The 17,745-nt window shown below is 35.3% G+C and overlaps 1 protein-coding gene across 1 annotated transcript; it reads right to left on the minus strand.

Moving 5' to 3' along the window:
• Positions 1-875: 875 nt before the first annotated feature.
• Positions 876-16,779, minus strand: LOC100374969 (uncharacterized). The gene is made up of 13 exons (XM_085492112.1): positions 16,582-16,779; positions 15,903-16,080; positions 12,690-15,013; positions 12,068-12,215; positions 11,535-11,753; positions 9,591-9,738; positions 7,849-8,119; positions 6,369-6,594; positions 5,500-5,585; positions 4,472-4,629; positions 4,097-4,277; positions 3,287-3,363; positions 876-2,594 (listed from the first exon to the last, which is right to left on the minus strand). Exons 1-13 carry the CDS (start codon positions 16,654-16,656, stop codon positions 2,258-2,260), a joined length of 4,428 nt encoding a protein of 1,475 aa, XP_085348238.1. The 5' UTR covers positions 16,657-16,779; the 3' UTR covers positions 876-2,257.
• Positions 16,780-17,745: the final 966 nt, after the last annotated feature.

Here is a 17,745-nt window from a genome sequence, read left to right on the forward strand (position 1 = left end):
TGTTGACTTCTTGCAAAGTGCCTGTAAAGATGTTGACTTCTTGCAAAGTGCCTGTAAAGATGTTGACTTCGTGCAGTGTCTGTAAAGATGTTGACTTCGTGCAAAGTGCCTGTAAAGATGTTGACTTCGTGCAAAGTGCCTGTAAAGATGTTGACTTCTTGCAAAGTGTCTGTAAAGATGTTGACTTCTTGCAAATTGTCTGTAAAGATGTTGATTTCTTGCAAAGTGCCTGTAAAGATGTTGACTTCTTGCAAAGTGCCTGTAAAGATGTTGACTTCTTGCAAAGTGCCTGTAAAGATGTTGACTTCTTGCAAATTGTCTGTAAAGATGTTGACTTCTTGCAAAGTGTCTGCAAAGAAGTTGACTTCGTGCAAAGTGCCTGTAAAGATGTTGACTTCTTGCAAAGTGTCTGTAAAGATGTTGACTTCTTGCAAATTGTCTGTAAAGATGTTGATTTCTTGCAAAGTGCCTGTAAAGATGTTGACTTCTTGCAAAGTGCCTGTAAAGATGTTGACTTCTTGCAAAGTGCCTGTAAAGATGTTGACTTCTTGCAAATTGTCTGTAAAGATGTTGACTTCTTGCAAAGTGTCTGCAAAGAAGTTGACTTCGTGCAAAGTGCCTGTAAAGATGTTGACTTCTTGCAAATTGTCTGTAAAGATGTTGACTTCTTGCAAAGTGTCTGCAAAGAAGTTGACTTCATGCAAAGTACCTGTAAAGTGTTTATGCTTTGCAACTATCTGATACAAGCTGCAAAGTTTCTCTTGCAGGTATATAAATGCAAAGTGTCAACAACTTGGTTGCTAGGTTACTGTTTACTGTATGAACAATTAGCTTGCCAGCTTTCTCTCAGCCTGATTAATGTAAACAAACCACACTTGTTATAAGAAAAGGTATTATTTTATTCCGGCAACAAATACAATAATACATGAATTATGAATCATAGCTGCCCCTCCATTACCTGCTCATATAAAAATCAGTAAAATGTTATTCTTCACAAGCAACTGGTATTGTGACTATTATAGTGAGCTATTACTGATATCTGAAATTTATATATAAAATACCATACAATATACACAGACACTAGCAATTTATACATAAGATATTCTATATACATCCAAATTTACAAATGAGTATGTTAAACTGGTTTGTACTTTAAAAGTTTGACATGTACTCCTAAATGTTGTACGTTTTATTAAAATGATGCATATTTAACAAAGATGTTATGTACAAAATAACACTATGGTTTCAATATATGTGGAAGACTTAATTTGAAAGTAGTGCGAAAGTTATTTTTACAAAATAACACTAGAATCAATGTAGAATCAGAAACCTAGGAAAATGTAAAACCACCTCTGGTAATCCTTCAGACAAACATTGCTATGGTATATTCACCGATATCTAAGCTTTTAGACAATGTTTTGGTTGTAAACTCATGTAATTTCTTGCAAAATATACATACATGCACGTACATTACATTTTTGAAAAGTGTTAAAGAACAATGGTTGTCACGCAGCATGTTTTTAAATTCCAATGTAAAAAAATGTTTTACATGCATTGTGTACGCCACTATGAGTCCAATATCAAACAAGACATGGCATGATGACCACCACCCTTTATACCTGTTGATTTTAAAAATGTAATGTGGCTTGGTTATTTTGAAGCCATTTAGTTACCCCTGGTAACTGGAAGATCAAAAGTAGTATGTGAATATTCTCATTTGAATCAAATAGACCATTTTCCGTTCACTGCGAGAATCACGCATTATGCATGAAATCGAACGTAAAAACAGGACAAACAAAGGTCATAGCGTTGTAGTGGCGTCAAACATCGCGTGGGATTCGACAAACGCGAAAGTATTTTGGGGGACATTTCCATGCTTAATAATGTGCTGTCAACATTTGATGATAGGCAATTTCGATTAAGTGAGGGTATTCGGAAGCAATATTCCTCTGTCGAAGATCGGCCGGTCAATGTGAGCTACGAAATAAAGAAATTCAAGTTGAAAATCAAATCGTTCGATTTTTACAGCAGACGTTCGACGCGCGTCTTTCATGCATCTCGCGAGATCTCGCAATTGTACGGAAAATCACCTATTCATTGCAAATAACATTTAATCACACTTTTTTGATGGTGTGCACGCTGACCAGAAACATAACTTTTTTTTGGCCTTTAACTAATGTGTTCACTTTGCCTGAATATGTATAATAATGCTGTAAACTACATAAAACTAAACTGTTTACAGTACATCAATGCAGGTTTAATCTGCTGGTGTTAATTTCTTAACATATGGCAGGAATATTTTTTTGCACGCTTCTTTATGTCTCTGTAGTACACTGTCTGATCTGGTATGCAGAAGGAAATGTGAATAATCTCTTCTTTGTTCAGTACCATTTATATTTAACGTTGGATCTTCATAAACTGGTACACGAGTACAAGAAGTGCCTTTATTTGGGTGGACTTTAATGACGCTGGGTTTGTGCTTAGATTTACCAATTATGTCAATAGCTTCCCCTGCTTGTGGTTTCAGTGTGTAGTCATGCCAGTCATGGGCCTTCATCATATGGTAGCGATACTCAGAATGAACATCACTCAAACTACAAGAGATGTTAAAAGAAGAATATTAAAACAGCTAGAGATAGAGGTTACTGGTGTCAATTATCATTTCCAAGTGAACTGTTAGATAATAAAGTACTGTAAAAAAAACACTTATTTTCACCATTTTCATGTTTTGAGCAATTTCCCTGGTTTTTAAATTCACGAACTTGGCAGGGAAACAATTAGTGCTATTGTTATTCTACAAGTTCATGTGAATTTAATTTAGCAAACTTTACTTATAAGTGGAAACAGTGAAATCAATAACGAGTTAATGAATAATGTGTTTACAGTTGTTGATCAAATACATGTAGCAACTAAGTACAATGGAAGTTTTCACATTCATAGAGAAGTCAAGTAATTTTGAAGGAATACCCATGATTCAGTGCAACAGAGCAAAAGCTTGGTTTCAATGCATTTTGCATCACATTGCATCCAATGTGAATTTATTTGGTTTAGACCACAAGTAAGCTTTTATCAAACTAATAAAATTAAAATGGCCGCTGGTTGAGCATTTGAGATAGTTTAGCCATGACGATATGTTTTTATCCCAAGTTCAGAAAGTCAGGCAAATGAATTTTACTCATCCCAGTTTTCAGACAGAAACAAACTAAAATTTCTTATATATTTTTGTGTTTTTTCTTTCAATTTTAAAATGTAAAGTTTTATTAATGTGACTATCAACATTTCTTACTTTTTAGCCATTTTCATCTTCCTTTGGTTCTCTTCTGTGTCACTTCTAACTGTTAACCATGGAGTTGACATATGAATCTATGAAATGAATTAAGATTAACAAAGAAAGATTAATCTGTCATCCTGGACCAGGAAGTATATACCTCAGTCTGTACTTGCAGACTGAATTATTCCCTATTCTATCTTCTATTTTATTGTGATATAATATTATAGTGTGTGCCACCCATTATTGAAATGATGCATTCTCATTGGTCGTTTGACACCACATGATACCCTGTTATCAGTCGATAACTAGGCAGTTATTTGAAGTCAGTACATGGATATACTAACAAGAATGTGTGTGATTTGGCTTCAGTTAGTTTGTATCGTTTAAACTACAAATCTACCATGATTTTTTCATGTTAATAAATCCTTGTTTTTGCATGTAATTTGTTGGTGGACATTTTATACGTAACTGAAGTACAAGCATCCACGACAAATTTACCACACTGTCAATTTCTTTATTCTCAAACTGCAATATAGACATCTTGGAGGTATTTATAATGGAAATAAAAGACACTGTACTGTCCATAATAGTTTGTTATAAACTGCCACTATCAGAATTAGAGGTTTTGATATCATAGCTTCTATTCTATTCTATTCTATTCTATTCTATTCTATTCTAGTCTAGTCTAGTCTAGTCTAGTCTAGTCTAGTCTAGTCTAGTCTAGTCTAGTCTAGTCTAGTCTAGTCTAGTCTAGTCTCGTCTCGTCTCGTCTCGTCTCGTCTCGTCTCGTCTCGTCTCGTCTCGTCTAGTCTAGTCTAGTCTTACCATATTCCTTGAAACCATCACTGGATTTAGTGATGGTAGTTTCAGTTGTGTGGTTGTAACATCACGTTCTTGTCTTTGCTTTGTCATACCAAGATAATTTACATCAATTTTGTTCAGCATTGCTTGTCCTTTCTCACCCAATACGGCAGCCAGAAGAAAAAGACTAGCATTCAACAATTTTCTGTCAAAAAAATACAATTTCAAGTTTCACTTAGACAAAAAAAAAGAACCTTTACAACTTAGAATTTTATATGGAAGCATTTAGTGTTATTCAGTAATATGACAGAGTTCACAAACACATGCAAGTACAATACACCATGACACGTTCACCAATTTAAAATTAGACCATTTTTACTCTTATTTCAAATGTCTTACCTGTTGGCTAGTGTATTACGAAACAACAATAATAAACCAACTTGCTGAAATCCAATGGACAGTAAGAAGTCTCTACTCATGTGATATCCCCACAATGCCTGTACACCAATATCGGAAATCTTCAACTGTATTGCACATGAATGTTTAGTCACACTCACCTACAAATAAACAAAGTAAAGATAATCTGGTTGTCAAGATTTCCAGCTTACGATCAAAGTTTACTCTTAAAAAGTTATAACCTGAATTTATTCATTTTGCAATAAACTGTACACCAAGGCAATATAAGGATATTGACTTAAAAAAAGTTAGGAGTCACCAACCTAATTTTCAAGAAAATTAAATTTGTATTTTAGTGGATAATTTTGTGTGTATAACTTTTACCAATGTTTCCTATGGCAGAGATATTTAGCCATGACAGTCTAGTGACAGAGACTGAAACAATCATATTGTGAATGATGGGGTACTGTTTGTTTTCCTATGGCAGAGATATTTAGCCATGACAGTCTAGTGACACAGACTGAAACAATCATATTGTGAATGATGGGGTATTGTTTGTTTTCCTATGGCAGAGATATTTAGCCATGACAGTCTAGTGACACAGACTGAAACAATCATATTGTGAATGATGGGGTATTGTTTGTTTTCCTGAATTATTTCAAAAATCTAGGTTTCAAAAAGTGTCAAAAATGCAATTTTTCTTCAACATTGTGTTTGAATTGTTTTAAAAATAGCCAAATATGAAAAACCATGAACAGAAATATCAGCTTTACATAGTATCATCACTGTACCTATATGTTTGCTGAGAAAATACAGTTTCTAACATTTTTTTCAGAGCTTGTAGAGCGACAATCTAACGTGAATCTGTCTGATATTGTAGTCACCAACAAATAGTCAGGTTTATTTTGTGCAAAAGTTTTTGTAAAACAACTATATTTTCATGCATACAACCAGTTTTCGAAGTGGTTATCCTATTGCGCAATCATATTATTTTTTTTTGGGGGGGGGTCCTGCAATTACTTAATACTTACAATATCTAGTAATCCTGATAGTATATCTTCTGTTTGTAGCAATAGCTGTGACAATGCATGACAGCACTGTGAGTTGTCAAGTACATCTATAGAAATGAAAAATTTATGAATTACGAATACTGGCAATTACCGAAAATGTAACATTCTCATCATGAAGTAAGGATATCTGAATGCCGTATTTCTCTCTGAAAGATCAGTATTGAACTATAAAAAAAAAATTAAGTTCAAAATCAAATCACAAGTCGTCTGATTGATCAATGTCTTTTGCACAAGATCTCGCAGTGAGCGGAAAATCACCCATTGCATTCATTCATTCATGACCTAAAAGTATGAAATACAGTAACCCGATGAACCAGTGAAATTTAACTACATCAAATAAAATACTCATTAAACTAAATGATTTTTTAGTGTTTGATAAATAGATTTCAACAGAATTTGTTGCTGTTCAAGTTGGGTGTATGTACTAAATGTTTCACTCCCCAACTTTTTTGACAAGAAATAACTAAATAACATAGCATAAGGAAATAACATTATGGAGTTACTAGTTATTTAATTAACCAGACTGACAACCTTGTAAGGTTGGTGAATTAGTTGTAACCTTTTCACCACCAGTTCATCACAAATTCACAAAATAGTCCTTTTTATAGTCTGCCCTTTCCTTTAAAAAAATTGGGTTAAAAACATTTTTTTAAAGTAAAAAATTGACCTAAAATATGCTTTTTTTGAAAAAAGTTCAGAAAATTTTGACTAAGAAACTTTGGTGGTGAAAAGGTTAATTCTATGGTTGAACTGAATTAGTGGATTGTGGTTTAACCGTGTATTTGGTCTATCAAGGTTTCCTACATGAATGGATTAGTGAATAATCTTACCAGTCACTGCCATCAAAGCTTGATGAGCAGGCTGTAACAAACCATCATGATCCCAGTGTGGGTATACAACATACGGTTCAGTGTTATTAGCACCTTTGGCTTGGAAATGAAAACCAAGTAGATTTAATAGTGGTATAGATCCTGGAGCCATCATGACTACTTCTGGCAACTTTTTGGTTAGTAAGTCCATTTGTGGATTGGTGTGAAGCACCATGCTTTCAGACACCTGCAAGAATGAAAACAATTATGAAAAATATATGGAATATATTTAGTAAATAATTAACCTTTTTACCACTAGTTCCTTCTTTTCATCACAAATTCACAGATTTTGAGAGATTTGGACAAAAAAAGCTACATATTTTGAGTAAAAACTGAATATTGACTAAAATTTTGATTTTTGGTTCCAAAATTAGGGTTCATTTTAAGAAATATTGAAGAATTTAAGACAAAAGTTAAAAAAAAAAATTGGGGGAGAAAGTCTGGTGGTTAAAAGGTAGTAAAATTGATGAGAGCTGTTAAGACTGATAAATAAAAATAGTACCGTAGTAACAAATTGTAGTTCTTGCTAAATTATTCAATATAACTAGAAAAGGAATCTTTTTTCAATGATAGATGTGAATACAATAATCTTATAGTATTGGTTCATTAGAAAAGGATAATTGTCTGAAATGTCTGGTTATACAGGGCAGCATAACTTGCTGACTATAGCAATGCTTAAGTTACAGGGCTTGAACTTCAATGTTCAAGGAAAAAATTGATAAAATTGCTTTGGTGTATTGTAATAATATGGAAAAATACTGTTTCAAAAAGCACCAAGACAAACTCATTGGTCATTCAGGCAAGTGCTTTGGATGCATTTATGAAGTTCAATTTTTGTTGTTGTATGTCGTGTATGAGTGTAGAACTGTAGAGTGCTTTCTATTGTCATGCATGCATACGAAGGGTACATGTTGAGTGAAGGAATGCTTGCTATGTACATGTACATTGTTTTGTAGATTGCGAAATAAGAAAAGTAACACACTTGCAGTAAAAGAATCTTGTATGCATGAGTGCTGTATTTGTTATATCTGCTCAACTGTAGTTAACGCCATGCACAGTTATTCCTATGAAGCATGTGAAATTAAAAAGCGCTGCATCGAGATGAGGCAAAACTAGCTAACTTTTTTATTACACAGGGCGCTTCATATTCAGTGTACATGCAACATGCTACTGTAAAATGACTAATTTTTCCTGGGTTTAAATTTCACTGATTTACCATTTCAGGCATATTCAGTGGGTTATAAATTCACAGTTATATCATTTAAATAATGTGTTCTATGATAAATTTTACATATTCACTGGGTTTTAATTTAGCAGTCTGCGAAATAGGCAAAACTAAATCCCAGTGAATAATTAACCCTTTTACAGTATTCAATCACTGGTAACGTACATTTGCTATGCATACACTAAACCTGATTTGGTTGTATAAAATTTAACTCACCAGTTGTAAGAGAACGGACATAACCTGGGGTTGTTTGTAAATTAATAACTGAGAAAGATGTTGTCGTAATTTTGGCAATGTCACATCCTTGGATGATATGTCCACAGGTTGTTGTGTCAGATTTAGATGGTCTACAGGGGATACATCTAAAGTGTCTTTCTCCAGAATGTCAACAAGCTGATCCAACATTGCATGTTTGATTTGTCGAATACTGATGAAGATATCCTGACCAACCAATAAAAATGGAGCCCAGAACATTGCATCATTGAATCTGAAAATATGAAAGTAGAAATGATAGCATCTTTAGTTTCATGTATCTGCAATAACTTTGTGTGAAAATAACAGCCAAGTTTACAATGATTGCAGAACAAAACCCTCTCCTATGATGGTATTAACAGATTGCCTGCTGACTCAGGCTGACATACCCATTGATGTATGTCTGTAAAAATCATTGATATTTGAATGTTTATTGTAGCCTGCAGTTCAGCCAAATTCAGGTGATATGTCACACAATACCAAGATTCAAACTCCCTGTTGTGGGTGTCACACCCTGTAGTGGGAGTCCCACCCCGAGTAGGTGTCACACACTAGCTGTAAGGGGTTTCACTCCTTTAGTGGCTGGCACACCCTGTAGTGGGTGGCACTCCTTATAGTGGATGCCACTCCCTGTATAGTTAGTGGGTGTCACACTCTGTAGTGGGTGCTACTTCATATAGAGGGTGTAATATTCTGTGGTTGGTGACACTCGCTGTAGTGGGTTTCACACCCTAGCTGTAGTGGGTGTCACACCCTGTAGTGGCTGTCATTCCCTGTAGTGGCTGTCATTCCCTGTAGTGGGTGACGCTCCCTGCAGTGAGTGTCACTCCCTGCAGTGTGTGAACCACCCTGAGTGGCTGTCACACCCTGTAGTGGGTGTCATTCCCTGTAGTGGGTGACGCTCCCTGCAGTGAGTGTCACTCCCTGCAGTGTGTGAACCACCCTGAGTGGCTGTCACACCCTGTAGTGGGTGTCACACCCTGTAGTGGGTGTCATTCCCTATAGTGGGTGTCACACCCTGTAGTGGGTGTCACACCCTGTAGTCAGTGTCATTCCCTGTTGTGGGTAACACTCCCTGCAATGAGAGTCACTCCCTGCAGTGTGTGAACCACCCTGAGTGGCTGTCACACCCTAGCTGTAGTGGGTGTCACACCCTGTAGTGGGTGTCATTCCCTGTAGTGGATGACACTCCCTCCAATGAGTGTCACTCCCTGCAGTGTGTGAACCACCCTGAGTGGCTGTCACACCCTGTAGTGGGTGTCATTCCCTGTAGTGGGTAACACTCCCTGCAATGAGAGTCACTCCCTGCAGTGTGTGAACCACCCTGAGTGGCTGTCACACCCTGTAGTGGGTGTCACACCCTAGCTGTAGTGGGTGTCACACCCTAGCTGTAGTGGGTGTCACACCCTGTAGTGGGTGTCACACCCTGAAGTGAGTGTCATTCCCTGTAGTGGATGAAACATCCTGCAACACTTTAACAATTAAATGCAATTGAGCAAAACACATAATTGTGACACTTATTTGGTTTTACAAACTTGTCTGTAAATGCACAACTTGAAATTTGCAGCTCTGAAAAACTTGGTTGCAATCAACATTAATCACTCTATAAGTCTTCCTATGTACATCCACAGCATCAACAACAGTACCATATTAACCTACAGTGTACATGCCTTGATTAGAAACTGTAAATTGTTAGTATGGCTTACCTTTCATCTTTAGCCAGGCTTTGCTTTGCTTTACTCAAGGCATTGGAAACACGATTTCCATCTTGTAAAGACTTGTAAAAATAATACCAGAATTTATCTCTTGCTGTATCAGGTATAGACCACAAGACAACTAACACACAGCGAGCACCTGTATTTATGAAAATAACAACAGTTTATGCATTGTGTGCCAGGCAGTAATTCATTCATTGGAGGGTGTTCAACACTAGATGGCTTTATTTATTACATAGTATCTGACAGTTACTTGTGAACATTGTCATAAAAGGATAACCTCAAAATTAATTCCCCTAAACCAACCACTTAAGGTAGCGAGACTATTATTTGCATACTTGTTTTCATCTTCTAATTGTGACTAAATGACTACAAATAGACCCGGGAAAGTATATATTTTTAGAATCGCCAGACTTCAAGCTTTTCACAAGTGTATTTTGCATGCCCGTATCTGCATTCTACGACGCGTTACTCAATCAAAGGTGAAAAATTACTTTTTCTGTAAAAAAAATAATTACGCATTTACGCTGGCGATAAGAAGTATTTTTTTCACTTTTCCTAGTTGTTCAATAGTCTGGTAAATTGAATGTGTCTGGTCAGTTTTATTCAAGCAACGCATTTTAAAAAATAGTGTGCTGAATTTCAATTACTGTTTTAGTCACATTGCCCCCAACTCAAACCACAACTCGTTGGTAAATAATCGATGAAATAGTTTGTCTGGACACATTCAAGTTCCTCTCATTGTCACCTTAAAGCTGTGAAAATTTGGTGTTAATCCGACGACAATAAGTACCTATACGTTATTTTTTGTTAAAGACCTTGTATTTTGAAAAACATAAACTCCTAGAAAACGTCCATGAAGTAACAGCAAAGATTTTCAAGCTTGTTTATCGGCACAATCAATTTGTTTTCCCATCAAGGTCTGTTTTACCATGTGTAGGGGCATCCAAATGTGTAAGGCTATTAGAAACCAAAAAAATAAAGGAATGGGATAGCTATAATTGGATAAATTCGGCATATGAAAACACCAAAATCAATGATTTTTTTTCAGTGGCTGTGTGACCTTGTGTCTGACACATTCATATGCAAATGACTAATCTGTGAAACAAACAGGGGCGGAGACAAACCACTCGAATGTTTGGAAACACTCATTGTGTGTCAGATAGCTACTGATAACACATCCTAACATTGCTTTGTCTTGAGTTTATCTTTGAAATTTTTAGGCACACAGATTAAACCTGTATTGTTGATTTTGGAAAACACTACTGAGGCTGCCTTGCTTCCCTTCAGAAAATATGCATTTTAACCAACTTACATGACATTCTATGTTATGTTGACTTTATCATATGAAAGTTTATAGTGCATTTCATCAATTAATAAATAAATGTGAAAATCGTAATTTTCAACACAAATAATAGTCTCGCTACCTTAACCTTTTCACCACAAGATTCGAACAGAAAAACTGAATTTTTTGAGTATAAACTGAAAATTTACTCAAATTTTCATTTCCTGAAATAGTGAAGAATATACAAGAAAGAAGTGGAGACAAATATGGGTGAGGAAGTCTGGTAGTGAAAAGGTTAATATGTTTTTAAAATTGGTGAAAGCTGACAATCGATAAATATAATAAATAAAAATAGTAGGTAATCATAGTCCTTGGTAGTTATTTACTATATTATTTAACCAAATGCTTCAGACAGAAGTACTCTTTCTCAATGATAGATTTGAATTAACCGCGTATTGAGAAAATATTGAGATAATATATCCAAAATGTCTTGTATAAATTTACAATTACTTACTACATTTTGTTATATATCACCTTCATTATGACAATGATTAGCAAACTGATAAACTATTGTCCACTTTTCCACTCAACTATTTTCTTAGTTCTGGTGAAAGGGATGTAATATAATTGATTGAAATAGAAAGTATTACCTGCCAAAAGTAACGCTGTTGGCAATGTAAAATCAACATCCCTGTGTACATCACCATAGCAACAACTTAAAACCACAAGATCTGCCTTTAATTTGATACTCATGATATCTTTAACTCCTATTTGATATTGGTCTTCATTATAGCTGCCATCTTCTGTAGGTTCACTAGTTGGATTTGGACTAAATACCAAGACATTGTCCTCCCATGAACCATATGTAGCTGTAAACAACAATAACATGACATTGAACTGACAAGGCCAACAAAAAATCTGTTTCTTGTCCAAAGTTTCTAGAAAAATTGTGCTGCAGTAATGTTTTTTAAGGAAACATCAATAACATATCATTGAACTGACTAGGCCAACAGCAAATCTGTTTCTTGTCCAAAGTTTCTAAAAAATGGTATAGTAATTTTTTTTTATGAAACATCAATATATAGCTAGCACATTACCTCCTTTTTTATGTTCCAATAATGTCTTCATATGAACTATATTGTAGGCAGTATAATTATTTTTTATAATATTTATGATTACTCACCAATATGAACTAGTGTTGCCTGTGTCAGTTCATTCAAGATATGTCCTTTGTTAGCAGCAGACCCAACTATGGCTTCAGTCTCTAAATATTCTGCTACATTATAGGCTTCACACTGTGATACAATTAATTCACCAGCAGGGTGCCATACCTAGATACCAATAAATAAAGTGTAAATCACAAATACAGTATAACCACAGTCGCTGGCGTACAAGTGATAACAAAACAAATGTGATTAATTTACCAATATTTACTCTACTATAGGGGGAGGCCATCTTTTATATGACTAATCTGACAAAAAGACACGATGAGAAAAAACAGGTTTTCCCATTTCTGACAAATCAGAGAAAAAACTTTCACAGCCAAACGATGGATGGGGTAACAGTAAGCCATCTACTAATAAAATTAGACTTTTTAAACACTTTCTTGGGGCATTTGAAACCCAAATCCAATATGTAAGGCCATCACTAACTGGCTCCTGAAATGGATAACAAGTTTCAAGCCGTATTCAAGATGGTTGCCCCCATATCGTAAATATCAGTAAATTAATCACATATATTTTATCACTTGTACACCAGCTGACATAAGAATACTGGTAGTGTGTAGTGATAAAACTGATTCTTACCTGCTCATGTAGTTTGAGTTTGTTTGGTAATGATGGGTTTCCAATAACCAATGACCTATGCTGATGACTGTCTTGCTTATATTCTATCGCGGTCCCCTCACCTCTCACAACTTCTATACCAGTTGATGCGCTCGTTATCAGCGTGCCAAGTTTACTTTTGTTTTGTGCTACAATTAGTTTTTCACGATCCTTTTTATCTTCTGGTGTAGGCACACAGTCGTGATAGTTTTTACCAAAAGCTATGAAGCTCGGTGTAGAGCTTTTCTCCCTAGCCATTAAAGGAGCACTTCTTTGTGTTGTCCGAAGTGGACTAAACGGACATTCATCTGGTGGGACCACCACACGCAGGTGATCATCCAAGTAAACAGGGAAGAAATCAGTATACTCAAAGTTTGACTTGTCAGGTTTAGTACTGTCAGTTTTGTTGGCTATCAAAGTTTGTACAGAGAGACTTGGTACACTGATGATGTTAAATTTCTCACTCATATGTGTATCGTTGTCATCTTGTAATGCATCCATAGGAACTTGACAGATCTCTTTATCTGCAATAATCAGCAGGTCTTTCACATCTATAAGCATCTTTTCTATAGGAGCTACTAGAAGGTCATACAATATTTTCTGTGGTCTTCCTCCAGTATCTTGTCTCTTAACTTCTTCTCTGTTTTCCCTTGTTTTCCATTCTGTAGACTTAGCAAGGTTCTTTTTCTGCAAGTGTGTTACTTTTCTGTTTTTTGATGGTAGGGCTCTCTTTTCGCAATCTAGGTCCGCTTTACTGTTATCTAGTTTTTGTAACAGCTCAAGAGCCTTTCTAACTTTGTGGCGAAAGCTGTCGCTTCCAATAGATTTCTCCACCTGTGCTCGGACTACACCCTCACCTGGTTTTAATACCCAAATGAGAAGACATGGATCCGTGATGGAATAATATAACACAGTGCACTTTTGTTTATTAACAATCTTACACAACTCATCCCTGGATGGTAAACTGATGGTCTCACGCTGCTTTTCAGAATCTTCGACATTTGCAGTGTTCAGTTTATGTTTCAATATCTGCTGTAATCTTCGTTTCCGAAACGATTCTGCGTATTCCAGAGCGGCATCTGGTTGATCGAGTTTACAGAGAGCGATTTGCATTCCATCATAACACATCTGAAGCCTTGTAGTCAGCTCATTCGGACATTCAATGTTCTCATCTTCGTACAGTTGTATCTGTTTACTGTATACAGGAATTAAATCCATGAACATTGACTTGGATTTTTCCATGTCATCTTTGAGTATAGACATTGTGAAAGCAAAAGCAACTTCACATCGACACTGGTTAACAAGTTCTTCATTGTTTTCAAGCTTGTTGGCCAATGTCAATGCCATTTCATAATAATACTGAGCATGTTGATATCTACCTTGGCACTTGAAAATATCAGCTACTTTCAAAAATGCTCTACATTCAGTGACAAATTCTTCTAATCTTCGACTCATTCGTAAATACTGCTCAAAAAAGGACAGCGCCTTATCATAGTCTTCTTTAGCTTGAAAGAGTTCCCCTAGAAAACACAGTGCTTTGGCTTGCCCGTCATAGTCCTTTGTTTTCTGAGACATATGTAAATACTGCTCTAAGTAAGACTCAGATAATTTAAAGTTACAAACAATCTTATAAACATTTCCCAGAGATGCATATGCCTTCGCCATTCCAATCTTGTCCCCTTGGGTTTTGCAAAGATCTAGATATGTTTTGTAATTACTCAGAGCTGCTGTATAGTCCTTCACCATGTCGTAGTAAGTGGCAAGGTTGTAATGAGCCATGGGCAAGGCACTTTCCGCTTCTTTGTTATTCTGTACAAGTTTCAAGTATATCATAGAATGGTGCAAAGCTTGCGGAAAATTATGTATCTCTCTGTACGCGATGCTAAGATTTTCGTGAATTCCACACTGCAGTGCAAGTGACCAGTATTCAGGAAAACTACCATCTTCATGATTCTTTTTCAGATCTCGTCCAATGGAGAACAGTTTCTCAAAATACACGATAGCTTGTTGAGTGTTGTTTTCAAGTAAATAAATATTGGCTAAATTCACATAGCATTTGGATTCAATTTCTGGATCTTTCTCTGTCATAGCTGTTTTAAGGCATTCTTGGAATGTATTCTTAGACACAGTAATTTCTTTGAGTGATAGGTGGGCACTACCCAAGGTGAGCAATGACATCATGGTACACTGTTTTTGTTGTGGTTCCATTTTAAGTACTCTTGTTAAGACTTCAATACAGGCATCATGGTAGTTTTCTTTGTATAACTGTATTCCAACTTCAGACAGTTTCTGTACAGGGACCATCTCTGTGAATTACATGAAACATACCTTACTAGACATGTACTGTAAAATACTTTATTTTCGTTTCAAATTAATTTTCTCTAATTTCGCTGAAGAAATGATTCAGTCAAAATAAAATCCTGCGAATATATACTATTTCTCTTTTATTTTACATTCAACTCGTCAAAAGTCAGTGAAAATAAATTCCATACAAAATACTCTAAAATTAGCAAAAATTAATTCCAGCTAAAATAAAGTATTTTACAGTACCCTAATAATGAAAGTAAGTTGACATGACATGGGTGAATCATGCATGTGACCTGAGTGGAACACTCATCGAACATGACAGTATTTGCATGTTTTCACAGTGGCATCCCATAAATCTGAGTGAAGTACACCTGCAGAATTAACATTCCTCCCAGGTAATCGTGATACATGATAATGCTTGCATGTTCCACTGGTGTTACACTCTAAATACACTTGCGAAAACGTATGATATAATATTATTGGGCCAACATACTAGTACAATCTTAGAATGAATCCCTGTCATGTACTGTAAAACCATTCACTATAATTTTGAACAATTCACTGGAATTGAGCAGATCACAAATTTGCCAATGAGTTCTATTGTTATTATACTTGTTCAAATGCCTATAACTTAGCATTTGTTTACTTACCGGTAATAGCAAAAGTAGCGAAATTAAACCCAATGAATAATAAATGCATTAATTTTACATCATGACAAGAGTTTGAATCTATAATTTATTAGATTTTATATTTGTTACATGTGCTTAACAATCACCAGATATCAAGTTTCAAAATGATAAAGAAATTGTGCATTTACAGAATTACGCTAAGGCCTGATAAAAGAAAATCCATATATGGTCATGTGATAAATTTCAATTTTGGGCATACCTTCAAAGTCCTTGAGAACACTATCTGAAAAGTTACATAAGTTAGATGCCACTACAGCTATATTGTCAACAAGTTGGTCTTCGTGTTGTGTATCATGGTCAAGGGCATGAAGGAATGAGGTGATAGCTTTGTCATATTTATTCTGGTTGTCCAAAGATACCGCCAGTAGATAATGTCCCTAAAGTTAAATAAAAAAAATGTTCATTATGAAGTGCATCAATCTACAACTCAACAAGCCATGCATGGCACAGTCCATATTAGTTAGCAAATTTAAGATATAATTTTGTTTATAGTAATATAGTTTGAACGTAACCATGAGAGACATGAATCCAAAAGCTGATGCTTGATTAAGAAGATTTTTTACCATTAAAATGATTGACATTCAGTCATCTTGTATCTGATTGACAAATGAGTACTTGTCCATAATGAGAGATATTGCACTGGAACAGCATTAATTGAAAAAAAATGGCCACTAGTCAGCCATTTTGAATCTGATCTGGTGAACAAAATAATGTGCATCAATGTCCCATAATCTCCAATATATGCACCAAGTTTGAACAAAATCCACCTGTAAACAGATGAGATCCAGTTTTGTTTCTTATACCACATCATGACCTACACCTCACTACATCTGATTGGCAGCTAAGAAACAACTGCTGAATTATTGTTAAATTCTTACCTGTGGTATTAATGGATCCACCTTCACTAATATCTCTGCATCTTTCTGTGCCATCTCATATTGCTTAGTTTCCATATAGACAGCAGCTCTAGCACTCAAGATATCAGTGTTACTGCCATCAATTTCAAGTGCTTCACTGTAACATTTGATGGCTTCCACATAGTCCTTGTCTCCAAAAGCCCTATCTCCTTGGTTACGGAATTCTATCACCTAAAATGATAGATTATAAATATTTAGAAAATTCAATTCAAACTAAAGCAAGAAGTTTCTACTGAATAACAGGAATGTTCTGTGCTCATTGATTGGCTGGTTTGATTCAACTGCCTTTGAAATTTATAAAGATGAATAGAATGCTTTTGTTGCACTGAGAGTACATGTAAGTACTGGTTTTAAAAAATAATTATGTAATAATTATGTGATAATTATAAACCATCATAAAAATGACAAAAATATTCGCTAAAATGGTCTAGCCTGGAAGGTACATACTGGTACTTACATGTACCAAATATTAAACAATTGGAATTTGTTATTAAGAAGTCACAAACATAATTTTTTACTAACATTGTCAAATTCTATATATCTACATATCATGAACCATAGCAATCAGGCTAGCAGTTTTCAAGAAAATAAAATTAACAATTTTGACTTAAAAGCATGCAAATATTTATTAAAAATAGAAAACAGCAGATATCTTCAGAAAATAAATCACACCAATAAAGTAAATATTGAAGCAATCTGAATAGCGGTTTTCAAGAAGAAATGTCATTTTAATATGAAAAGTTGATGCTTGACAACAATAATCACATGAGCTCTGAATCATCATTCAGCTGACCTAACATAATTATAATTTTGTTCCCAATAATTAAATAATTTAATATAATCCAGTGGAGAAAAGAAAGACGGACAATCTACAAGATAAAATGTATGGGAGAAGAATTTGAGATCAGAGTCACTGGGGACATCCATTCCAGTGGTTCTGATGCTCCTTGAACATCAATAGGTGATTTCCCGTACAATTGCAAGATCTCGCGAGATGCATGAAAGATGCGCGTCGAACAACTGCGGCAAAAATCGAATGATTTGATTTTGAACTTGAATTTCTTTATTTCGTAGCTCACATCGACCAGCTGATCTTCGACAGAGGAATATTGCTTCCGAATACCC

The sequence above is a fragment of the Saccoglossus kowalevskii genome, chromosome 17 (assembly GCF_978046115.1).
Source record: "Saccoglossus kowalevskii chromosome 17, keSacKowa6.1, whole genome shotgun sequence".
In the NCBI taxonomy this organism is placed as follows: Eukaryota; Metazoa; Hemichordata; class Enteropneusta; family Harrimaniidae; genus Saccoglossus; species Saccoglossus kowalevskii.

What these genes read in the sequence shown, in the direction of transcription:
- LOC100374969 (XM_085492112.1), bottom strand. Translation starts at nt 16,656, where the DNA reads ATGGAAACTAAGCAATATGAGATGGCACAGAAAGATGCAGAGATATTA. An exon ending in AACAGCGTTACTTTTGGCAG is followed by an intron (nt 9,739 to 11,534) that starts GTAATACTTTCT and finishes TCATAAATACAG; the next exon opens with GTGCTCGCTGTGTGTTAGTT. An exon ending in AGCTTTGATGGCAGTGACTG is followed by an intron (nt 5,586 to 6,368) that starts GTAAGATTATTC and finishes TCATTTCTATAG; the next exon opens with ATGTACTTGACAACTCACAG.